Source organism: Anas platyrhynchos, chromosome 3, assembly GCF_047663525.1.
Source record: "Anas platyrhynchos isolate ZD024472 breed Pekin duck chromosome 3, IASCAAS_PekinDuck_T2T, whole genome shotgun sequence".
Classification (NCBI taxonomy): domain Eukaryota; kingdom Metazoa; phylum Chordata; class Aves; order Anseriformes; family Anatidae; genus Anas; species Anas platyrhynchos.
The window spans coordinates 30,256,174-30,282,176 of record NC_092589.1 but is presented as its reverse complement, the minus strand read 5'-3'; the positions used below and the strand labels follow the sequence as shown (position 1 = coordinate 30,282,176).

Sequence of the window (26,003 nt, the reverse complement as noted above, 5' to 3'; positions counted from 1 at the left end):
TGTGGCATAAAAGTTGTTACTAAACTTACTCTATCATTGCAGTGTGATTTTTATTTATTTATTTACTTTTGGACATCTGTTCCAAGTATTCTGAAGGTGACTGCCTCCCATATCTATTCAGGCTGGGCTTTGCAAATCAGGATGGTTTCTCGCTGTCTTCTGCTTCCTAACTGTCTGGGACTTGGCAGGAAGGATTTTCAGTAATTCTCTTGGTAACACAGAACCCAGAAAATAACTGTCAGTTACAAAAGTGAACTAAAAAAGTCTGTGTTCAATTGTACGCGAGAGCTAGGGAGCTTCTTCGAGTGACTGCAACACAGCCTAAAACGTGAATGGCTGCAGAAATTGATTTTGAAGTACCATTTCCAGTTCTTGCAAATGCAGGCAAAAAATGTTTAATGTACGTAGTTACCATAGTACCTCCTCGAGTCTCTAAAAAAAAAAAGACCATTTCAGTGTCAGTGCTGCCTTTCTTGGCTTTGCAGGTAGAATTAAATTGAGGTAAAACAGATTTTGAAGAAAGAAAGCCAAGAATTCTTTCTTTTGAAAATTTTGAGCAGGAGAGTCAGGTGTTGAGTCTTCAGGTAGCAGAATTGCAGAAATTCTCCCATCTGCCTCTGACATTGGTGAGGTTACAATGGCACGCGGTCCCTTCTTTGAAGAGCATGCTGCTTGCTGTAGTAAAAGTTGGTACGGTTGTAGCCTGGAGACTGAAATTTGAGGAAAAAAGAGCTCTTTGTTACTGGGGAATGGAGCTGCTCATTCGCTGCCTGGGAGCTGATGGTAGATGCGTGGTTTTCTACCAGCATTCCCTGTGTCAGGGCTAAGGGAAGCAGGGAGGTGCCTTTCGTTGGCTACAAGGCTTGTGATGCTCTTGCTGAACGCCTGCAGTTGTGTTCCAGCGTCGATCGCCGTATCTGTTCTTGCATTGTCTTGTTCCTTACGCATCCTCTGTAGAGTGGTCTGCAGATAGCAGCTTCCTTCCCTGCACAATGCTGGTGCTTCCCTGCATCAGTCCATCCGGTGCGCTGAATGAGGCAGATGTCCTGGGGAAAAATAGTACGTGATCACGTGGCTTAAATTATAAGATAATATATGCAAATGAGGCTGGGAAGAGAGTACAGGCTACTTGCTTAAACAGCTTTGTGTGTGCCTGTTGTATTGCCACAGCAAAATATTCAAACAAATCACAAATACCCGGTCCGCTTTTATAATTTAGTTTCTCCCATTCTGTCCTCTCAAAGCTGGGAAGCTGTTTCTAATTTAGTGGTGCTCTTGTAGTTTAAGTCATAAGACTGTTTTAATTGAAATTTTGTTTGACCTTCAGGGAAAAAAAAAGCACACACATATTCTAAATTAATATGTTTTTTTTGGTCATGTATTATGTCAAAATAACACTTGGGCAGCCTGTTCTAAGGAACCTGCTTTGGCAGTGGTGTTGGACCCTATGATCTTTCGACGTTCCTTCCAACCCCTACAACTCTGTGATTCTGTGAAAAGCAGCTTGTCCTAAAAACATCAAATAAAACCCACAGAGATGTTTTAGTGGATTGCCTGTGAAGTTGTGCATCATTCAGGCCCTTTAGACGGTTGATAAGGGGTAAGTCTGGGAGTAGGTGGGTGTTAGAGGAGGGTGACTGGCACCTGTAACGTCCTCCTGGTCCTCAAGCTCCCTGCTTACCCGCTTCCTCTGCTAATGGTGCAGCAGGCAGCTCTGCTACTTGGCTGAGAGTGGGAAAAGTTGATTTGCTCGACTAATCCAGCAGTTTCTTTTTGTTTTGCTTGACTTTTTTTTTAATCCCTTGGGTTAGCAAATTGAATTATTTCATTGTGTGGTCAGATGAGTGCCAGAGCAACTACACTGAATGAGGACAGCAACGTCAAGCGTGGAAGAAGGAAATTCTTTTTCCAGTAGCAGCAATCCATTTGGTCTGCTCAGCTCTATGCTCTGACAGTCTCTCCTGCAGAATACTGCAGTCAGAAAGGGGATGTGTATAAATTCAAGAAAGCCATTAAGGTACTGGTTTTGTTCTTTTAGTCTTCATTTCCTGTTGATGGTATGTAAAATGTCCACATTCACAATGTTCAGAACGTAACTGGATGAAAAATGTTTCTCTATAATTGGGTATGAAAAGAGGTTCTGGTAAGTGATGTGGCCTTTGCATAAGAAAAAAACAGGGTTTTCATACCAGACTAACAGTGGCATCTTCTCTTTCACAGAATTTGAGGTTGTTAGTTTTCAGAGGCTTTTGCGATCTTTTTACTTCCTAGACATATTAATTAAAAAGTGTGATTTATTTATTTATTTTTGAATTGTAGAAAAGTGCTAATTGGTATGTGTTTAGATAAATTGTTTTTATTCATTCAGAACAGATGCATGGTACATCTCTCATTTCATCCACTGAATGTTATACTTAAGATGATGGGTATCTCTTTTCCTACATGCATCTGAAACAATAAACAAAGTTTATTGTTTCTCCTCCTCTTTTCTGTTTCTCCTACTCTTTTTGTTCGCATAGAAATTGTTATTGGAAAATAGGTTTTTCCTTAGCAAAGTGCTTTTCAGAACTCCATCAGCATCCACTGGTGGGCCTAGGAAGCAGACTCTGTGCCAACAGCTGCAGCCCTCTTACAGCCTGTCTGCTTCAGTTTGTTCTGCTGGGTTTAGTGCAAGAATTGGCCTTTTTGCTATAGGTTCCTCTGTTTACTTGTTTCCATCCGTGTGAACTAAAATGTTTTGTATTCAGAACTTTTCCCTGAAACTGAGGTGGTATTTTCCTCAATATCTAGCAGAATCTTCTGAGTCTGTGTGATGGGCTTTCCAGATCTACTATCACTGTATGGCATTCCAAACGAGACTCTGGCTCTGCCCATTTTGCTTCTGTCCAGGGCCAGAAGTGATGCTCCGCCCTGACATTTCCAAGATGCTGCTTTGTGCACAGGGCGTTTTGCTTGTCTTTAGCTGTGGTAGTGCATGATGGGCTTGTAAGCAGTCCATTAGCTAAACATTGTGGTCTGGAGGTAGCAGCAATATACTGAACCTATTAAATTAGATGTACTTAGGACTTCTCCTTCTAAATAATTTTCTTGATGATCATTCTTTTGAATTTGCAAATACTTGGCAATCTTCATATGTATTCTCTTCTGTGGTCAAAATCAAGACCTTTTCAATTATCTCTTATTTGTCATCTTGTTGTGGATTATGTTTCAAGATTCAGAAGAAAAATCCAGGAACTCGGAATGTCATCTCTCTTCTGTTTTCTCATGAACACGATTTTTCTTGCTTTCGTTAAGTCTCGCTTCCAACCCACAATTGCTCCCCCAACAATGCAACTGGCAACTTAGTCTTATTATACTTAGCCTTATACTTACTAGTAAGACTTATCATACTTTGTTTCATAATTTAGTTTACTAAATGGAAGACAGTGAGAAATATTGCAGTTTCATTTAACTTAGATTTTTGTTTTTGGCTTTTCCGAAGAACTCAAGAATGGCCATCTTGGGTCAAGCCAAGAGTCAATCTACTGAAGCCTCCAAGAACATCTACAGCCTGGTACCTAGAGAGCCGTAAGAAAGGTGCAGGCATATGTGATTATTTTCTCCTAAAACAAAGCTAGTCTCCATCTGTTTTCTGCTTGGGACTTTTGAGTCGGGTGTGGTTTCTATTAAATATTATTCTTTCTACTTGATCTGCATTTCTTCAGCATTGTCTTGAAAAGGCGGTTCAGTTAAACTGTCCCTTTCTAGTTTTCAGACCTTTGTTTCTCATACATGTTTGTTTATTTTATTTTATTTTATTTTATTTTATTTTATTTTATTTTATTTTATTTTATTTTATTTTATTTTATTTTATTTTATTTTATTTTATTTTATTTTTTACTGGATTAATTTAATAATAACAATCCTGATTTATTGCCTCTTTTTGTTATTAAAGAGAAGCCGACCTAGTTTTGTGAGGTTAATGAAGATTCTGCTCACCCATCTCCCCTTCTTTAAATGATATGTGTTCGTATTGTACTTGGTTTCCAAAGGGAGTATTGCTGTAGTATGAGGGTCAAATACTTCCTATAAGAATTGCTGCTTGGGGTGATTCACAGGTCAAAACGCAGCTTGAATTTTAGTTTTGAGGTTGACTGTAAAACTGGCTATTACAAATCTGTTTTGAATTGTGAGCAGAAATTATTCAGGAAGCCATTGAGAACCCAGAACTCCTTTTTGTTTAGATTTTGGATTAGCAGAGAATTTTGAAAAATGACCACATCTAGCGAAGCCAAGAATTATGGAACAGCTAAAGTATTTTCATGATATAGATAATATTGCCCTCTTCAGTCCTTCTGTGTTTTTGTTACTATTAGAGATCACAATGATAAATATAAGAAAATCTGTCAGAATTCACACCTGTTTGTTAAAATCAGTATGTATAGTTCTAACTATTACCATTTACAGTACAAATTTGGTAGCATATTTCCTCATTCAGAATTTGATTTTCAACTTCCTTGGGCAAGGATGAGTTGTTTGTTTGCTCAAGGTCTTGGTGAAGTTCATAAGCTTCAAGGACTGCAGCTGACTTCTGCATATGGGATTGTTTTTTACACAGTTCAAGGCCCAACATAAAGTTATTGCATTACATTCTTCAGCTTACTATAGAAAACTTACTCATTTTAGGAAAAGAGAAAATGATGCTATTGGATAATGCCAAGCAGTATTTCCTTCTTCAGTATTTGCATCCTCTAAATCATCACATATTGTCTTGCATACTGCATGCACATTTTATTTAATTTTATTTTTTAAATCATTTTTCTTAAGCAAACACCTCTGCTTTTCCCAATTTTGTAGCCCAATTGAGTTTTCTTTAACATACTGTATCAGCATCTTCAACTCTCAAAATTAAACATACTCTGGGTGTTGCATTGCTAAACCTGCAAATAGCAACAGTCGGCTTCCTCCTGTCTGACCGGGTGATACTCCAAAACCTGGTTTGCATTGTTCTCTTGCATGATCCTCACTGTAGGTGTAGCACTTCTAAATGCTGCTGGTTAGCTGCTCTGAGGGGTTTAGTGCTTGTACCAGAACTGAGAATGGAATTATCCAGCAGCCTAACTTCTGGATGTCTGAATCATGCTGCAGTATCCATGTACACTAGAAATGCTTTAAAGCTTTAATTTGTCATGTCTTGAGCTGTATTTGGTTGAAAAGCAAAATTTTTTACTAGAGCTTCTGACATTGTCTTCACGGTCTTCAATTCTTTCTACCTTCTTTATGCATCCTAAACAGTAAGTTTTCAATTGCTCCAGTTAATATTATTGGATTATTTTTATAAAAATGAATTTGCCTTGTCAGAGGTTTATAATTTCTGGGCAGCCTATAGGTTGTAGTGAAGTCCTTTATAATGTGGCAGTGTAAAACAAAAACAAACAAAAAAAACAGACGAGTGTCAAGATGTGACAGTGACCCCTGAAGTCCTGAGTCATACCTGATTGTGGTAAATTGAAGCTTTTGATTTAATAGAAGATAAACAATCAGTCTGCTGTTTTAAATGCAGTTCATTAATTACCTTTACAGAGTACTTTGAGAGAAGGTTTGATTTAGTAGGCTTAGATTTGAGTTGCCATATTTTGTGGGTCTTTTTTTGCCATATTTTGTGGGTCTTTTTTCTTGGTGCAGTTTCATTCCAAAACCAAGAAAAGCACTAAACCTATTTTTACCTAGTGTGCTTTTTGGGAGGCAATGCTTCAAAAAAGATTGTATTCAGGGCATGTGCGTTGCTTTATTTGTGTAGCTTACCTCCATGGGAATTCTTGCTTTCTTTTCAAGGTATTTATTCATGCTTTGGGGACGCTAATCTAAGGCAGCATTAGAAGAAAGCATTTTCTTCATTACCCATTACAGATTTTAAAAGTTGCATTATCCGTGAAGATTATTTTATTAATATTTCTTACTGTAGACCTAAGAAGTCCTATGAGATTTTGGGACTAATGTAACCACAGTGGGTTCTCCTAGCAGCCTAGGCAGAGCTGACTCCTGGCTGACCTGGGCCTGCCTTTTTCTCCCCCTGCAGCTCTGCAGCCCCACTCCTTTTGCTGTGGTGCTAGATTTCTGTGTGTTAACTTCTGGGAACGATTCATTTGTTTGTGGGAGTGGAGAGGACGGGAGGAGTTGGTTTGTCACCAGCTGAACGCGCTGCAATAGCTCAGCTGCACAGCCCCAGCCCCAGCAGTCCTGCAGCCAAGGCAAAGGGAGCGGTCGGGGCTGGGGCAGGATGAGAGGGCTGGAGCCTGACAGCAGTCAGGCTGCATTTGGCTGACGTGAGACCACAGCATCTTCAGCTCGGCGTTTGTATGGTGAGGGTCAGAAGTATGTATTTGCCTGTATTTGCCTATTAACTGTGTCAACTTCCCATGCTAACTCCTACTAGGTTATTTGGGATTTGCTGCAGTGGAAATGTAGGTGCCTGAGCAGTTAATGAGGAAGAGATACCATACTATAAATTCGTATCTCATAATGCTGTCCAGCAGACTCTTCCTATGTTTAGAGACTTAATTGTGTCATTTAATCGAGCTGCTAAAAGTAACTTATCCATTTCCGCCAGTAAAACTTTGGGCACACACAGCTCCAATCTCATTAAAAATTCTGAATACAACGTATACTTCAGAATTCATAATCTTTTCAGATCTTAAAACTTGTGGAAGGATTTGGAAATAGAATGCTTTTTCTTTTCTTTTTTCCTTTTTTTTTTTTAATCGCCTTTTTATTTATGGAAGTTTCCAGACTGGCACAGACAGGTATGTTCTAGAGCATCTGTTCCCAGCTGTAGAGCTTGACTTTTATGGATGTGTGGGCTGGCACGGCTGGGCCTTTATTACTAAAATGTCTGTTCAATCCATTACGGTGTTTGTGTGTTCATACTTGCGATACCATGTGAATGCACTCATTCTGTTAAAAAATGTCTGTGTGCCCAGACTGGGATTGCCCACAACCTGTCCGACTCATGGACCAAGTGCAGGGAATGTGCAGGTACATCCAAGATTGAAGGGAAAAAAACACTTCTGAATTTCTGGCAACACTGTGAAAGCACTTTGCTAGCAATTCAAAGTAAAGCAATCCTATTTAAAAAAAAAAAAAAAAAAAAAAAGGGAGAGGAAAATCATGCAGAAGAACTTGTCTGGTTTATTAAGGATATGTCTTGTATCAAACCGTGCTGACCCTCCATGTGAACACGTACTCTTTCTTGTCTGCTTGGGTGGGAACCAGTGATATTCTGGGTGGAAAACAGCCTGAATGGCCAAGCACAGTGGAGCCATGCAAGTGCAGGGTGGGCAACAGGCTGCAAGGAGCTGGTACCTATCAAATCTGTGGCATGGTGTTTCTGCCAGCGGGATGATCACCAAGCCGCTTTCCATCATTTATCAGCAGTCCTGGCTGTCAGGGAGGTCCCAGCTGACTGGAGGCTAGCAAATGTGATGCCCATCTACAAGAAGGGCTGGAAGGAGGATCTGGGGAACTACAGGCCTGTCAGCCTGACCTCAGTACTGAGGAAGCTCATGGAGCAGATCTTTTCCCAAGCAAGATCTTTTCCCAGAGAGGAAGTAGCTTCAAGTTGCTCCAGGGGATGTTTAGGTTGGATTTTAGGAAAGATTTCTTTACTGAAGGGGTTGTGAGGCACTGGAACAGGCTGCCCAGGGAACTGTTTGAGTCACCATCCCTGGAGGACTTCAAGAAACGTGTAGATGTAGAGCTTAGGGATATAGTTTAATGGTAGATATGGCAGTGCTAGGTTAAAGGTTGGACTTGATGATCTTACATGTAGAAGTCTTTTCTAACCTGAATGATTCTTTGATTCTACGATGAACTTGATCTGTACTCAGCCCTCCTTCCCTCGGAGCTGGTCAGAGTCTCTTCAGCTCTCAAAAGCTTGCTGCTAGGAGGAGAGAATGGTATAAAGAGTGGCTGCTTAGGTCACACTTGCTCAGGCAACTAAATAATATTTCAGTAAGAGTTTTAGTTACTGAGTGGCAGAAGGACAATGCAATTAAAAACATAAATCCTAAATTGTTTAAGAAATACATGCTCTTGCTGTATGGGAGCAATATACCTCTTAAAATACGTCTGGGGACAAATAAAAATGAAGTCTCCAACTGGGCTATTTTTGGATTAAGCATGAGAAAATATTGGCCTTATCTGTGACAGATATGTTAAGTAAATATTTACCATCTCTTAAATGAGAAATATACGAGAGGTAAAGTCTGGGAAGAGCGAAGGCAAAACAAACAAACACAGAAATGCAGCACTAATTTATTCTAAGATGTTAGGTGTTGTAATCTATTAAGCTAACAGTGATGTTGCTTGGTGGGCACCAATAGCAATACTAACTTGTATGCCATGGGAACATAGAGGGATTTAACAAACAGAGGATATGAATCGTTCCAGCCTCAAAAGAGGGAACTGGTGATGATCAGTCTTAATCAACTTCATATGTTTTTGTCTGTATTTATTTTGGTGATAAATGATTTAAAATATTTTTGGTAAACCAGAAGACTATATCAATTGCAGCCATGTGGTCAATGTTGCTTAATATACCTTTGACTTTTTTTTTTTTTAATGTAGCTGAACATAGCCAAGTTCCCAGTCAAATCTTTGTGTTGGAAACATAAAATGAGACTTTTGTAGTAACTGTGGATTTAAAAAAAAAAAAAAAAAAAAGGAGGGGGGGAGGGAACACACCAAATCAGCAGTTGTTCACTGAAATGCTGGTAGAAGGGATGACTCAATCCCTTTTTGTGGATGAGGTTAGAGCTCTGCTTCCTCTTGGTTCCGTGCCTGCAGCAGCATTTGTGGAGGTCAGGGCTCTTCCCGTTTAGCCTTCCCTTTCACATCAATTCCTTCTGGTCCTTTATTTTAAGGCTACTAAAGTGAAGGTGCCAATTACTGAACTTACAAAGGAAAATCCACATAGGTTTCCTCCAGCAGAACTACTTGAATTACAGGTATCTGTCTACTGAAAGACGTGCTTGGAAGCATTTAATAGCCATTAAAAATATTTACTTCAGTGTACTATTAGAAGTGCTTTCCAGTAGTCTCCAAATGTTCCAAAGTTAACCAGATTTACATCGTAGTAGTCTGCAGAACCTATGCTAATGTTGTACCAAATCAGTTGTAAACCAAATTATCGCCAGTCATTCGTAAACCAGCTTATAAATGTCCATCTGAAAATACTCTACTTGCGTAGCAATAAGGGCTTATGATAGTAATTTGCTTGAGAGATTGTAATACAGTGGCTCAGAGGAGTCCTTGCATAAAAGTGTCAGGCTGTATATACTCCCTGTGTTTGGTAATAAGCTGATAGCAACAATCTCACACACAATTGCTTGAACATATTTAATAAATAAGAGCTAGTGTAAAAAATAGAATTAAGACTTTGCCATGCTGTAGTCTGGTAGCTATATTCCTGTTTGGCTGCACACAACAAAGGAATGAGCAGGCGCTGCAAGCAAATGTGGAATAGCTTCTCTCCAGGGAAGCCATTTCCTAGGTACTAATTACAGACTGCTTTAAAATCCGAAGTGTAGTCTATGCCACTTTAAAATCTTTGCAGTAGCTTATGTTTATCATTCAAACCGTGGGTATTCTTGTTGTTTGTGCAAACGTCTTATCCTACTTCATATCTTGCTAAACTGTGGAGGCTTTTCTGGCAGCTGTTTTCACATGATTTTACAGTGAGAAAGTGTTTGTGCTGTCTGTGGTACCTTGAAGTTTAATTTTATGGGGAGGAGAGAGGATGTGACTGAAGAACTGAAAAAATAGTTTAAATATAAGACACTTTAAGCTTTTTTCTACTCTATTTTTATATGAATCCCCAGGAAGGATACTACCCATCAGGAGAAGCTCTTAAAAATTGAGTGCATAATGTGATCCTGAATTACAGTCTGAGACTGGGAAATGGCAAACACAAAAAATGCTCTCTGTAAGTCATAGCGACTGTGATAATTTTTAAAGAATTTTGGTTTTAAGCTTGTCATTACATTAAATAGTCCGTGGAATACCACTGTAGAACAGCATAATTATGAAAGAGAACAAATGAAGTTTATTACATGTGAACATGCAAACACGCTACCCTCATCTTGAGACAGTGAAGGTTTCCTAGAGCAAGCATCACTTATACCTTTGAAGAGGCAAAACTTTGAGCCTCTGGTTGTTTTACAAAATAACTACGTCCAACTTTTTTTCTCCTTTTTTCCCCCTCCAGTGTAGGGCCTGTGTTACTAGATCCTGGAACAAACAACCCAGTGTGTTTCCAAGAAAAATACATCTGTGGACTTGGCTGTTGAGAATAATTGTAAAAAGCTCCAAAGCATTCCATAAGGGAGAGGGTAGAATGTACCAAATATTTTGTATGAGCCTAACTTCAGAAGATAAATGCATTTTTCATCACACCGTGGAGGTGTAGCAAAGATTAACAGTTGAATACCTGTTTGATGTGATTTATCTGTGACATGGTGAATGGATGTGGAGATCAGTAATGCTGACTGCAACAGTGGTCCTCCAGTGCTTCTGCTCTTGTGGTCTGTGCTTATGTGCCAGGTCAGGAAGTACAGCAGGACTGGAATCTGAAAGATAGATGTTAAAACTACTTAAATACATGTGTTTGGTTGGCTTTTTTGTTTGGTTGTTTTATTCCCCTTTGGAGAGTGTACTTATCTTCATATCCACAAAGAAAGTAATTGCTTGTGTTATGGAAGAAAAAAATCTGCATTGCTTTTGAATGCAATTTAATCTTACTAAGTATCTTGGGATGTGGAATAAACTCCATATATTTCACAATTTTTGGGGAAAATGAAATCACCACCCTTGGGAGGTCAAAAGGTCCAATTTTCTTTGCAAAGCGGTGTTTGTATTTTCAGTGCTGCTCGGGACTGTGGTCAGTACTTAGCCAATGCAAATAAACCTCCCCTTCATACAAAACCTACAAAATAACACGGGCTATGCCATGATGGAGGCAGTGACAACAGGAAATGTGGGATGAGGACTTGACTACATCTTGATTACATTCTGCCTGAATGCAATGCCCGATTATTTTATCTATTTTCCTGTTCGCTTTTCTTGGCGATAATATAATCTGGTAATATAGTGTGATAAGGGAATAGGGGGAAGGAAGGATTTCTGAAGCTTTCGTTAAAGGAATTTTTTTCTTAAAGGCGATTTGGTTATGGCTTCTTTAACCTGGTTGTTTCTTTAGCATGCTGGTAAGTTAATCTCCGTATAGCTGGCCTTGTTTAAGTATGGTGAAATAAGAAAATTTCAAAATACTCTTCCTTATGCATTTCTTTAGTCAGAATGAGAATAATGACTAAAATATGAACACTTGATTGTTTGATCATAAGTTAAAATGTTTTTACAGGCGGTCATTACTTTACTCATTGTTTTATCTGCTTATTGAAAGCAACTTTTGGGAAGTGTTGCATTTCAGTGTAGGAAGGCTGCAAAGAGGAACATTCGTGAGAGCTCATTTCTCTCATGCATGTAAAGATTAGGAATGCAAATTAGCCATCAGTTGCCTTTTAATAAATGTAAAATATCCTTATTATCTTCATCAAAGGCTAGAATAGGCTTTTTTGAAGTCTGAGAGTGGATTTATCCTCATGACTAACAACTGAGTATGCTTTTAACAGTATGGAGTCTAATGTTTAGGCTGACAATACCTTAAAATTTTACAGTTTTTGTAAACCTTCAGGTACCCCTGATTATTATAACAACAATATGCAGAAAAGAATTACGATTCTTGTGAAAGACAGTAACCAACCACGTACAGCTCCAGTCCTGTGCTAAGTTTTCTAATCAGTCCTTTTTAAGAATTTGCGTGTTTACCAGTACTGTTGGTAAAGAAACCCAGTATTTTATAGTTTTGGTGAGTTCCTGAAATCTTTGTTTCCATCTGCTGACATCACCTTTAGTCCAGCAAATTGCTCTTGATACAGTTTGATCTCCTAGCTTCTAGCAGGAATTGCTGCTTTTGATTGCTTTTTGTTTGTTTGTTTGCTTTTTTAAAGGGACTTCTGTGGTAGGGAATAAAGCATGACTGTCGTCATAGTTCCTGAAACATTTAACTTCCCTTTCTAAGGGTGCTTCAAATAGGAGATTTAGTTTCCACTGTGTGAGTTTGCTTAAACTTTGTAGGAAGTCGTAGTGTTGGGCTTCATAATTGTTACAGACATCCTGGTTGGTTGTTTATGCAAATAATATCCTTCTGCATATCGTGACGTTCAATTGATTGCTAGCTGTTATTAAGACTTTTTCATATTATTTTTTTTTGCAGAATTTGTATGTTGATGTTGACAGAGTAGCAAAAGAAAAGTTTGTGGGCTTTTTTTTTTGCCTTTATCGCATCAAAAATGAAGTAGGATATGGTCTTACAAGTTGTTGTCTCCTGTCCCTCAAACTCAAAAGCCCAAGCAACTTCCAGTGCAGCTGCACTGCTGGCAGAAAGAAAGGTTTTATTTCAGTTGCTGTTCTGACAGCTATTCCTGTGTGTCACAACAATAACATAGATGTAATTCTGCCCTGGACTGGACGGAGAGGATGTTTGTGCAGCCGCATCACAGGAGAGAAGTGTGCCTCTTCCATCGGGTGACTGGCAGAGGGCAAGAGCCTCCTGCTCTGCTTTCTCCTCCCGTCTCCATCAGATGCGTGGGGGCACCTGCTGAGAGAGGGGGCTATCTGGGGGCCTTCTGGGGAGACCTCAAACTCCTTGAATGCAGGAGGAAAATCTTGCTCTGTCCTTAGCCTCATGCCCAACTAGAATGCTTTTATGCCCTTTTGTCATTCAAATATCAGGGAAGAAATGCTTCTTCCCACAAATGCTACCGAGGAGGCTGATGTGATAATCTGGCCCTAGGGTGCCAGACTGGACCCCCCAGGGAATTCAGAGTTTCCTTGCTGAAAGTGATCCCCTGCCAGCCAGACACCCTGAGAAATACATTGCTGGTGCTTATTGAGTGGGAGGAATGCCAGCTCTTGTTGTTTTGGTTGGTCTTGTGCAGTGGGTAATTACCTGTGTTGGATGCATATTAGTAAAAATATCAAGAAATGAAAGGGGGGAGGTAGCTCAGCTTGGTCTCCTGATGGGCTGTAAATGCATTTACTTGCACTGATTTTCACTTCTGTTCTGTTTGATTGTATTTTTTTTTTCTCGTGAATCTCAAAATTATTCTCAAAAATACCTTTTTTGAATCTCAGACCTCACAGATGTTGCAAGTGAACTGTTTTATCTGCTCATAAACAGAAGACCTGAATGATTTTCTAGACTCAGATTCAAAAAGTTTACATAGCCTTCTTTTGCTTTCTTCCCCCTCCGTGTGCAAAAAATGAGAAGAAAAGAGAAGGGAGGTGGGGACAAAAAGAGGAAAAGAGAGGATTTTTACAGGGTAGTGGTTAAGAAGGGGTTCTTTGCTCTCAATGGTTCCCTTGTTCTGTAGAATTTGGCATGGTTACATCTCTAGACAGACACTGACAGAGGTTTTAGAAGGAACATAAGGCTTCAGTATGAATTTATGATCTTTCTTCAAGGAATTGTGGCCACATTCAGAGATTTGAGCTAAGATGGAAAAAGTCATACCTCAGAAGCAGAATGAAAACCCAAGGCTGTTGTTCAGTTGCCTTATGTCTTAAATTTATTATGACAAGTCAGCAGACCAAGGGCTGGGATTTTCCTGTAAGGTGTTGTGGTTTAGCAAGAGGGACAGTTGTCCTGAACGTACTTAAGCAATTGAATATTAAAAGCAATTGAATAAATAGTGTAAATTGAATGGATGCTTCACTTTTCTTCCTGTGGATTTTCTGTTTTCTTCCACTTTGCCAATTTTCATGCATGCCATCCAGTTCTGCACTGCTACACCAGTGTAACTCCACAGTAATTGTGTAAAACTTTCATGCAACTTGCTAGTGTTCCTTTATATAAAAATTCCCGTTGGTTCCAATGTGAGCAGGAGCACTTTCTTGTTCAGGACTGTGTGGATGCTTCTAGGAACAGAGGGATCTGTTCAGGTGAATTTTCCAGTCACTGAAATATTTGGTAATGTAGCAACTGCCGCTTGTTGGACAGCTTTTGAAAATCTGGGATTGTTTTGGTCAGTTTTCATAAGCATGTGAGCTCATCTCTGTGGAAAGTCGCAGAAGAGTTTTTCTTTTAAACATAACCCACCTTGTTTATACTTCCATTGAGTTGTTTAATTTTTTTTTTTTTGTAGCTTTTTATGCCTATATTTGTATTAACCTATATGGATATTGTCAGAGAACTTTGCAAAGTGGAAAGTGTTTCCACTTGACACAGTGGTCCAAGCATTATTTGGGTGGTGTCTTTTTCTGTGCTACACTTCTACAGATGTGTCCTGTGTTGCTTGGCAAGCAAGGACCAAGGCTGAAAGTCATCTTGTTTCCCCTTCTGAACTACGCTGTCTGTGACCTCAGCAGGTCCATAAATTCAACAAAAATTGCCATCTATCTTTAGCCTAAAATTCTTTAATTTTCAATGGGTTTAAGAGCATCGAGGAGCAACATTGCCACCACCACTGCTTATGTAGCCTTAGTCTCAGTGGAATTGAATTCCGGTTCCTAATGAAAGATGTTTTTTCCATGCACAAGTTAACCTCTTTATTAGCAAATTTCCTTGGTGGGCTAGCTCTAGGAACTGGTGAGAATAGCTTCAGCCAAGAGACTGAAATTTGTGCAACCCTTTCTCTCCACTTATGGGATGACGGCTGTGCCAGTCGTGAAAGCGGTGGATTACAGAAAACACCAAGGATAGTTTAATGACTCAGACATCTAGAAGCTACCGTACAGAATGAATTCTTTTATTTATAGGCCCTGCGATGAGAGATGAGCATCGCCTTCTGTTTTGGAAGGATGGTCCTAATTTTCCTACCAGCTTACACCCACACTCTTTAGCCTTACTTGCAAAAGGATTAGGCATTCAGTGACTTAACAAAAATATATTAGACTGTAAAAATAAATGAGAATGCCTGTAGTGGTGCATAAAACTAGCTGCTTTAAGATGAAGTGCGGTTGGTTTTAGAGCTTAAATAGTTCAATATTAAGGTACTTCAGTGTTTAAAAGAAAGATACCCTCTATAGTTTCCCATTTATAATAAACCTTTTACAAAGATGTTGTGGAGCTTTTGCCATAAGCATTAGTGACTTTTTCATACCGTGGCAATGAGCATGGCAGATAAAGTCAGTGGGAAGTTAATAATTCACAAAAAGTTTTAGTGATGTGTGATAAATAAGTACAGGTCAATCAATTGATGAGGAGAAGGGAAAAAAAACACAACCCACCCTCATTAATTGATTGTCAAGCTTTATGTTTTAACCTTAATAAGGTAGAGGTCCTGGTTAAAATATTATGCGGTGGTATCATTAAAGGTTATTTTTGAATGCTGTATGTAAGTAGGTTAATTATGATTGCATATGAAACACCCCTTGTGATACTGCCCCACCTCAGAGTGTTTTACAGAGTAGAACTCCATATTATTATGGAGTTTTCCACTTAACTTCCTTGATTTTAATCATTTATCTTTATAGAATACTTCGTAGTATCAGCTGTGTTGATACTGTAGTCTTGTCAGGGTTGGAATTACATTCACTTTGCTTCTTTCTTTCTATAGCACAGATTTCTCTGTTTCAGTCAAAAATAGACCTGCCAGCCATGGCATTCTCAACTTCTCTGGACAGTCGGTACAGCAGCAGTGGGCACTCTTTGCTCACAGCATTTTTGGGTGACTTGGGAATCAGCTTGAAGTCTTTTCCAGTCACTGCTGATGCCGTTAGCAATCTCTTAATTATGATTTCTCCCTTGACTTACACCTGATATTTTCTTTCCTTGAGTCCTGGCTGCAGAGTCTGCCTGGCTCCTGCTCAACTGCCTTGCCTGGCAGTCTGTCCCTCCAGCTGCTGTCCCCTCGCCTTCGTGCTCTGCCATCAGTGGTGGCTGAATTGGGAGTAGTGGGCAATGGGGCGCTGGTTCCCATTCAGGCTGTCACTACAGCATGGAAAAGCAGTAGTTAAGGCAAATGCGGGGCATGCTGCGTGTAGACAGATGGTAAGAGAATTTATCTGTGTACTTGCTGAACTAACATGCACATGGGAAGTTTTCAAAAGCCTTTTGCTTGTCTGCGTTTGGATCAATTTGCAGAGGAACAATAGTAGAAGGTACAAACTGATACTAAGGCCTCCTGTCACATTTCAGTTACAAATCTGCATGTATCAAGTACTTCTCCCAATTATTATTGTTGCTATTTCTTAAACTGGTAACATTGAATTTCTTCCACTTACTTTGTTTCAAAAATGCTTGAGTCAATACTTCTCAAGGTTCACCTGAATACACAGTTACATGACAAGGCAATTACATGTCAAAGAAGACTTTAATGAAGTTTTTAGCAGCTGGAAACAGGAGCTTAAAACAGCGAATACTGGGCGATGTAGGGATTGTCAATATTGTGTATCAGCTCGATTCAGAGGTGTTTCTGAATGTTACTTTAAAGTATTCTAAATAATTATCCCATTACTGTACAGTACATTTTATGCACTATTAAAATTATATGATTTTCAGTTTTAATCTGGAAGACTGGTGCTTACGCCTGATCTTGGCGTATATTAGGTTTAGCTTTAATTTTAAAGGTAGCTTTTTGCTTCTCTGTGGGACTGGCATCTCAGTGCTCGCTAATAATCTAGCTGGAGGAAACAGTTGGATCTTCTCAGTTACAGGGAAATACAGAAATGTAGACTCCAGATTGCTCAAATGTGAGATTATTAAGGGGTTTTGCTTACAATAACATTACTGTATCAAAACTGTAATCTTGGCAATCTTTCTCTAGACATATTTGAAATTGGTTACACCCATCTTTTGGCGACATAATGTAGGGCTTTAGTTGTTAGGGCTGAATTATATTTACAGGATGATGTAGCCAATTTCCCTTTGCTGCTGCATCTGTTTCAAATGACTTATTACCCGTGTGTGTTTTCTTACACACTGATTATTGCCTTTTGAAATTCATCGTCCTTCACCATAAAATGCTCTTTCTTCTGCAGACGAGGAAGCGTTTCACAATTGTAATAGAGGTCTGAGAAACAGACTTCCAGGGTATCTAGGGCAAAGCATTGGTTTGGATGATTGAGTCTCAATAATGAAATCTTTCCTGGGTTAAAGATTGCAACACGGGGCTGCCCTTTTAGCAAAGACAAATAAAATGTTTCAAGACAGGGTTTAAAATTGGCTTTGCTGAGAGGAAATCCTACTATGTCTGATGAGTACTTTGGCTGAAAGGGGCAGTCTGTCCTGAGGTAGGACAGACAGGTCCCTCCAGGCCTCTGTTGCCTTCCCCACAAGCACAGGCTCTATAAGGAAGGGAGCACATTCGCTAGGACGAGACCAGGGGACTTCTCCCTGGCTCACAAATAGGATTTAATAGGCACAAAGATATTTTTTTCTTCCCTGAATAATTATCGCTTTTTGACCCAATGTAACCTTCTAGTATCCATAGCGTTTAATTGCAAGAATTACCATGACCTAAATTTGCACTGTGTAAAAAGCCACTTATGATGATTTTGCACCTGTCCTGTAGTAATTTAATTTGGTATTTCCTAGATGGTGAGCAGCCATTCATCCTCTTATCGCTCAGAATCTCTCCACTACAGCCAGAATACTTAACACAGCAGTGTATTAAAAATACTGTTAAGCTTTCACGAAGTTTTCAGGGCACAATGCACTTGTTCATAGACTGTCTATGTAACTAATGAACAGCATGGTTTCATACAAAAATTTCAGCACGCTTTTTTTCTTCTGATATTAAGTAACTTGATACTGTATCCTGTACTTTCAGTTAGTTTTGCCATGTGCGATTTCAGCAGAGCTTTGCTGATCAAAGGCATTGGTTTATTCTAAAGAGTACTTTAAAATAAAATATGTATCTGGGTTGATGATTTGTCACTGTTGAGACAGCGCTGTTTGAAAAGAACAACAATATTAAGTTTGACAGAAATGGTGATGGGCTTTTAACTACAAATGTGCTGCCAAGCTGTGCAGCAATGATTGCTCTGTATAATTCCTTTTTAAAAATTATTTTCAGATAGCTTAATTTAATCTGTTTGTTGTCAGGCTTTATCATTTGCGGGAGGTTTGGAGATTTTGTTTTTCTTTCTAGCTCAGTTGTTGTTGACCTACTTGTTTGTTTTAAAAATAAAAACAGAGTTTTTATTGACAGTCCATCTGTGTAAACTAAAATCTAGTATTTGAATATGAACTTTTTAAAATAGTTTATATCATCTTAGAGTTCTCATGAATTTCCTATTAGTGCAGGAAGGCCTAACGGTAAGGATGGTATTATATCGGTAGATAGGAGATGTAAAAGGCAGTAAAATACAAACTGAATGAGTTTTGATATTGATCAGCATGCTTGCTCTAATATGTCCATTTAATTTCCTTCTTAAAAGTGGGAACCTAGACTGGCAATTTCTGATGCTTCCTTTTTCTTAAAAGGAATGCAGAGGTGTCATTTGATTGGCCTAGTTTATTTTCTACTTTTAAAGTAGGTTAAATGAAAAATATAAAGGTTAATTTCCTTCAAAACTGCTGAATAAGCTGTTACAACTATTAAAATCCTTGTTTGGTAACTGAACTAAAATTTAAACGCATCTAGTAAGTTATTATTGTAAATGCAATTTGTAATTGTAAGGGAGGACAGAGATGCTATATGATTTTTTCTGTTGAGTTGGAGAACATTAGGGAGGCATAGGCTTCATTTGAAGAACCTGCTGTGATGCTGTAATGGGAAGATTATCCTATCATATGTGTTGCTGTATATGAGGAGCTCTGTTGTAAATGCTTATTTACCCTTTTAATGGAATAAGTATTTACCGCATTGAATCCTCTAATTTCTTTCATTTGAATTCAATTTTTTTAATTGGATTTACGGCTCCGCTGGTTCATTTTTAGCACTGCCATAGCAAGCTTTCAACTTACTGTGGCCTCTTGTGTCACTTTCAGATGCAGTTTTGCCGTAACTCGTTCCTCTTTGTGTGGGCTTGTAATTTGTGGGATCTCTCCATGGCTGTAGGTTGCCTTATGGGGCAGTGCTGGCTTGGCATTTGATTTGGTACTTACCTTTATTCCTGGGTTTGAGAACCTCACTGCGTTCTTATTATTATGCAGATTATGCTCAAATCTGCTACAGGCTTGTGTCTACTTACAGTACATTTGCTACCCTTGCATAATTTCACTAAATGACATAAATAAAAGTCCAGAAATACCACCTATTTGGTACTGAAAAGGAATGCAGACTTGTTGCTTTTTATTTTCAGCTGCCCTGAATGAATAGAGAGTAGTAATGAATGAATTAAATGATTGCTTTGCCTTACTTTATCTTAAAGAGAGATTTTTAAGCCTTTACGTATTCCAAATCATAGTTGGATGTGACTCCAGTGGTTGATAACTTTCCCAGTATCAACCATAGAATAATTCTGGAGAGTGCTTTTCATCATGGCTTTGTCTGGTGTCAAATGGGCCATATTACGTGAAGAACTTTTCCATAAAAGTACTTTTATTGAGTTTTCAAGCTTTTGTTTTGTGTTTTCATGGCATTTTAAATGGCTAAATGTTTATTTTTGTTTGATATGTGTCATGTTTGGTAAATTAAGCTAAAGTATTATAGGAACACTGCTTTCAGTTTTGTTACTCGCAATTAACTTCTAAATTGCTCATTTTGCTCGTTTTTATTTACAATTCAAAATGTATTCTGACGAATTTCCAAGATTAAAGTTTTGTTGAGAACATCTCACAGTAAATAAGAAGCAAAATTTGGTGCTGTACAGAGAACCTGGGCTTAAAATGGAATGAATTTAAGTAGTTCTTCACATGAAAACGTAATGACATGGCACACGTGCAAGTTACTTGCTGTCTTTTGTGAACATTTGCCATGCTGTTTATTGATTGTGGTAATTGCTGCATTAATGCTTCACTATCTTGATAATAAGCTGTTAAATGTTAAAAGCTTTCTGACAACTTGATGTATGACTTTGGCATTAGCTGGCTGCTCATTTATTTTGAGGAAGCTTACCTCTCATTCAGTTTGCCTCATTGCATGAAGCAGAGCCTCAAGACTATGGAAATCTGTAGCTTGTCACTTCCTCCAATCTTGGATTCAGTGCCTGCTATTGAGAAATGCTGTATTTTCAGAGGCTTTAGATATTCAGCTCAGTGTTTGCTGAGTAGGAACTGTTTCTAAAAATAACTAAAATGAATTCCTCTGTCCCTTTTTCTTTCTGTCTCGCTGCAGGATGACGTAGCTTTGCCAAGGATTTATCAGCTAAGCAGAAAATGAGCTTAACATCCTGGTTTTTGGTGAGCAGTGGAGGCACCCGCCATAGGCTGCCACGAGAAATGATTTTTGTTGGAAGAGATGACTGTGAGCTGATGTTACAGGTAATTGCATCAGCCTTCCATATGCAACTGCTCAAATCTTGAGCCAGTTTTGTATTCCTTTTGAAAATGAAACTTGCCAGATGTTGGGAGGGGCAGTAGTTCTGATTAATCTTTTGTGTTCTTAGGAAAAGTTAGTTTGAATATATTGCCATCAATCATACGCTTATTGTCAAAGCATAGGGGATCAGGTTTCCTTTATATAAATCACATACAAAATGCAGAAATAGATTATTAAAGAAATTTTGCAGCATGATGAGTAAACTGTGTGCTCTGTAATATGCGATAATGCTAAGTGCACTGGATGCTGTTGAAAAGAGCTTTCTTTTTTCTGCAACTTGTAATCTAATTTAGTCACATGATTTGATGCAACTCTATCCCCATGTCCTGATCTTGCACAAAGGCAAATGAAATTAGTAGGGAAGAGTATTTCTGTATCTCTAAGGAAGTTGAATGACTCAGTCTCAGTAATGGTTTCATTTTAACTCTAAAAAGACAAGTCTTAGTCAAAATAGTTTAATATTTTAAGTAGGTTCCTCAACTTTTGGATCACTATGGGGAACACTTAAAGGAGGTGTGTAGCTGTATTATTATGTATTATTATTACGTATTATTATACAGCAGACACTTTGCCTTATCAAAGCTGAAGTCCTCTGAGCTTCTTTCCAGTGTATTTATTTTTGAATGGCTAATGGTAATATTTTGGAAAAAAAAATAAAAATCTTGTCTTTGGTTATTGTAGAACTCTTATAAGGATTAAACTTTCGCATGTCCAACCTGCTCAGTAAAATGTTTTCTTGTGGACTCTGTTCTCAAGAATTGTGTATGCAGCCATCAGCGGCCAAATTAGAATTTCACTTGCAAATGAAGTGCCTAGAAACCTACTTTTATGTGCATTACTGAGAATGTAATTTCTATAGGTAAAAGGCATTTGGTTCTCAACCTCAGAATCTATCCAAAAGGTTTTAGTGATAGAAATACTTTGTCTTATTATAAAGTAGTTGAAAATACTCCTAATTCTCTTAAAAAAAAAAAAATAAAAATAGTATGGAGTCTTTTGTGAGAAGTATTTGTTTTAAAAGGGGGAAAAAAAAGACAAGGTGGCAACAACAACAAAGTATCCCACATCATTAGTTCCCACCCAAGGAATTATAATTACAAAATACTTTTATTTTTCCACTAGCTTGTTTGTGGTTTGTCCTTTTTCTTTCTCCTATTTTTCCTCCTTTTGTTCCTTCCCTATCCATCACTGGTATGCATCTTTTTCTGGTTTAGGTCATTAAACTGACAACAATCTCCACTTTTTTAAGGTGGGGAATTAAATGATAATTTTATACCTTACATGACCACACTGTTCACAGGTCGGAAAAATGTAAATGTTGCAACAGTGTAAAAGTAGCAATATGCTTCAAATAATTGATGTCTGGTTAGGTATGTAAGAAAACTGGTTCACACCTCGTCTTTCCAACAATAACTGTTACTCCCTGTTTAATCCAAGTAGTTTTTCATGCCAGGAAGAATGTTAAGAGTTGCAACTTTCTAGAAAATGACTAGTTTTCTACAAATTTTGTATTAAAATCCACATATATGTGTTTTCGCTTGATGCTATTGACGTTACATCGTTATAATATTTTTATGTTGATTGCAAGAACTACTGTTACTTTTGTTACTCTAAATGTAAAATTTTGTTCAGTATGAAATGAGAGAGGCAGAATTCTCTCCTAGATGGTAGGGAAAGTAGAAGCGATTTCTTAAAGACAGTTATTTCTCAGCACTTAGTGTTTTTTGTTAACTGTTTTTCTTTGTCTGTCATTTCTAATATTCCCATCTCTACCACAGTACTGATTTTTATTGTGCTTTTTAATCCTTTAGTATTCACTTGGATTGGCTGCCTACAAGTCACTGTGGCATCAGGCCAGCCGTAGATCTGTTCAAGGTCTTGTCCAACAAAATGATTTGTAGACAATGTGTATCTAATATACACTACTGCAGATCTGTTTAGCTGAGTAGAAAAGACTAAGAATTCTCTGTCCAATAGGTAGTTAACAGTTCAGGAAACCAAATAGGAAGATTAACAAAATGAGTTTTGCCTGACATAATTTTCTACCTTCTGCTACCTAAATGAAGGATGGATTTAAAACACTCCTAGGAAGGATTTTTGTAGCTTTATACATGCAAACCCAGGCTGAGTTCCTTGCTACATGTTATTTTCCTGAAGTTTTGCCATAGCTGGAGAATGTGTGATTGTTTTTCCTCACACAAATGCATATGTGGTACATTTGATTTTGCAGTTTTCTCATTAGTAAATAACTTAGGTTTTAATGGTCCACGTCTTCAGCTAGTAAGTCCTTAGAGCAAAACTTAACACTTGAGCATTTACTCTTTCATTTTACAGAACTTCAGTCATCATCACCTCCAAACACAGCTCCCTCTTTGAGTAAATAGAATCCAGTCATTTTTAAATAGAATCCAGTCATTTATGGATGTTAGTTGCTCTCTGTTGACTTTAGGGATAGTAAAAAGAATCGAGGAGCCTGGTGATTTTTGAGAATATTCTTTGTAGCCTGCTGTTAGGTCTACATGCCAGCATGACTGACACCACAATTGCTGAAGGGGGGAGGAACCCACCAAAGGAGAAGCTGATAATGTGTTCTTGTTCTGTATGTATAGCTCTTTGTGTAGGACCTTCCATTCCACTCCTGACAACTTGGTTGTTCTCTTACTGCAAAGCATGTGGACAATGCATGATAAAGAAAGTGGAATTTAATGCTTTTATTCATAATCTCTTGACAGAAAGCATGTTATAAAAGCCTTATTAAAAAGCTTTTCAGTTCTGTTGTGTGCTTTATAGAATTAGACCTCAGATCTATGCCTGACCACTATTCTTCTAATAGGGGTTTTGTTCAGGCCTGGGAATACAGATTTACTTTTAACTGTGTTGTTTTGTAAATATATTCAAACGTGGTATGCAATCTTTGTATTAGGCCAGCTGCTCCAATACACCACCTTTCTTGTGGATAAATACTGCGTTTTCCTCTTCTTTTAGCGTTATGTTTAGAAAACCTTTTGGATCTTGATGGGGTGTTATATCCTTGGAAACAAAAATAAATAACTTTGATATTACTAATAATATAGATTTATTTCAAAAGAAGTATTTTTTTGTATTCTGAGAATACATTTTAGTAGTATGGATTGTATTGAAAAGTAATGTAAGCTACAAATTTATTTTAACTGAATATGGAGTTTTCCTCTTCATACGTGTACAGCTCTTAGCACAGTTACACTGTGATTAACATTGTCTTCAGTTGTAGATAGATCTTTGTACTGAACCTGGCAGGGATGGAGTTAATTTTCATCATTACAGCCCTTAGGGTAGTATGCTTTGGATTTGTGACCCGAATAGCTGATAAGACCCTGTTTTAGCTATTTTTGAACAGGTTTTACAGTGTCAAAGCCTTTTCTGTTTCTCTTTTCTGCTGCCTTCCTTCATGAGTATCTTGAGAATGCAGAAGAAGATGGGAGGGGACACAGCCAGGATAGCCAGCCCCAGTCAACCAAAGAGATATTCTGTGCCATACAATGATGAATTGAGCAATAAAAACTGATGGAAGGTGATTTTGGGGAGAGTAGCCATTGCTCACAGACTGGATGGGCATCAGTCTGCTTGTGGGAGATTGTGAGTTAGTGCCTTTGAGTCACTGGAATTGTTGTTGGTGTTTTTTTGTTGTTGTGTTGATTGATTGATTTTTGTTAGATTGTTTTTTTCCTTCTTCCTCTTTCCTTCACACTTCTTAAGCTATCTCAAACACAACCCATTTATTTTATTGCTTTTTTCTTTTCCTATTCTCTTTCACACTGAGAGAGTGGAAAGAGCAAGCAAACGGCTGTGTAGTGCTTAGCTGCCAGCCAGGGCAATGCAATCTTATAAAGAGTAGTTGGGTAGGAATTATATTTGAATGGAATGCAACAATAATAAATCTGAACGAAACGTGGTATTTCAAAGATTAGCACAATGTTTGGACTTGTAAAGATCATCTGTAAATAATAAAAACATGTTCTATTATATGCAAATAGTCTAAGCCTGAGGAGAGCTGTAATGTGCAGAACTTCAGGTGCTGCTCTAAAAGCCACAGACTCAAGTAATTGTTCTTACCATTTCAAAAATGTGACAAAATATTGTGAAGCTTTGAGGATCTTTTTGTTAGTTTCATTTCCATTTTAACTTTTTTTTTTTTTTTAATAGGAAGTGGCGTGTAAAGATTAGAAAATAACTGATTAATAGCATAATATATATTTGAATAAAATAATTGGAAAAAGTTCAGATTTTTTTTTCTCATAACCTAGGTAAAGATAGGCTAATTCATTTGCTTGCATTCTTGCACCACTTGTGTGGGAAAGCATAATCTTGATATTGTAGGTTCAGCAGAACACTCACATCAGTGAATTTGATTTTACTGAGCTTTTTTCAATTGAGGAAAGGTTACTAAACCCGTGTAAAATGAACTGTAGCAGTGTATCTTCACCCACTGCTAAGGACGCTTAACTGATGTAGTGCATCAGTGACCTTGCTGTTCATTTGTCTCTCTCTTCCTTTGTCTGTCCTTCCTCCCCTACCCCCCACTCCCTGTTTATATTCTGACACCCTTTCTATTTCCTGTAGAGCAGAATGGCTAAAATAACATAAGTTATAAGCAGAAGAGGAGAGAATTCACTTCTATGAGGAGAAAACAAAGCAATGAAAAGTTGGCATGGAAAGGAAGGAAACTGAAGGAAGGAAGAAAAACAGTACTAGCAAGTCACAAGAGATAGAGAAGGAATGAGATAAGGGATTCTGAGAATAGAGAGCGTTTCCTTAAGAGTCCTGGATGCATGGTCTTAAGGCCTTGAACTGGCTAATGTGCTGATAACCTGGGATCCTTAGAACTGACAGGCACTGCTGGTGCTGGGACAGGAATGAGCACAAAAGTTATTCTTATTACTGTATAGGTATGGGACCTATATTTGAGGAAACATTAAGAAAATCATTATTCAGAATTTTTTGATTCTGTTATGGGCACCCAGGGTCAGCGTTGGATATGGTTAACTCTCAAGTTAGAGTGGGCCTACTTTTTTTTGTATACAGTTTGAAGAAACATGTGGAAAGAACATAATTGCAGTACTCGCAGAAATAGCCATTATTGCTATATTGATCTGTTCTTGAAATGCATTATTTTATTTTGTATTCTTTTTAATATTTTAGTCACGAAGTGTGGACAAGCAACATGCTGTACTTAACTATGATCCCTCTACAGATGAACACTTGGTGAAGGATTTGGGCAGCTTGAATGGGGTAAGATAACATCAGAAATGTATAGTTTCCCTTAGTCTTTTTTTTTTTTTTTCTATAGCAAGGATGCTATGACTTAAGTGTTCGTTAATATCTTCTTAATGCAAGTTTGCAAATGGACGGAGCATTTGAAAGGAAAATGTAATTTTGTGGGGCATCAATTAAAGGACTGGAACAAAGCACCTTAATAAGAGGGCCTTGACAAGACAAAGAAAC

The 26,003-nt window shown here is 38.1% G+C and overlaps 1 protein-coding gene across 16 annotated transcripts in view; it reads left to right on the top strand.

Annotated features, from left to right (window-relative positions):
- CEP170 (centrosomal protein 170) overlaps positions 1-26,003 on the top strand; it is a 101,710-nt gene that overhangs the window by 1,710 nt on the left and 73,997 nt on the right. For 15 of the 16 annotated variants that reach the window (XM_072035620.1, XM_072035629.1, XM_027453832.3 and 12 more), the window contains exons 2-3: positions 20,319-20,464; positions 25,701-25,790. In XM_072035620.1, coding sequence (XP_071891721.1) covers positions 20,360-20,464; positions 25,701-25,790 — 195 coding nt within the window. In that variant the 5' untranslated portion in view covers positions 20,319-20,359. Of the gene's footprint in view, positions 1-6,211; positions 6,342-20,318; positions 20,465-25,700; positions 25,791-26,003 lie in introns of those variants that run through there. The other variant, XM_072035619.1, reaches the window with a different exon arrangement.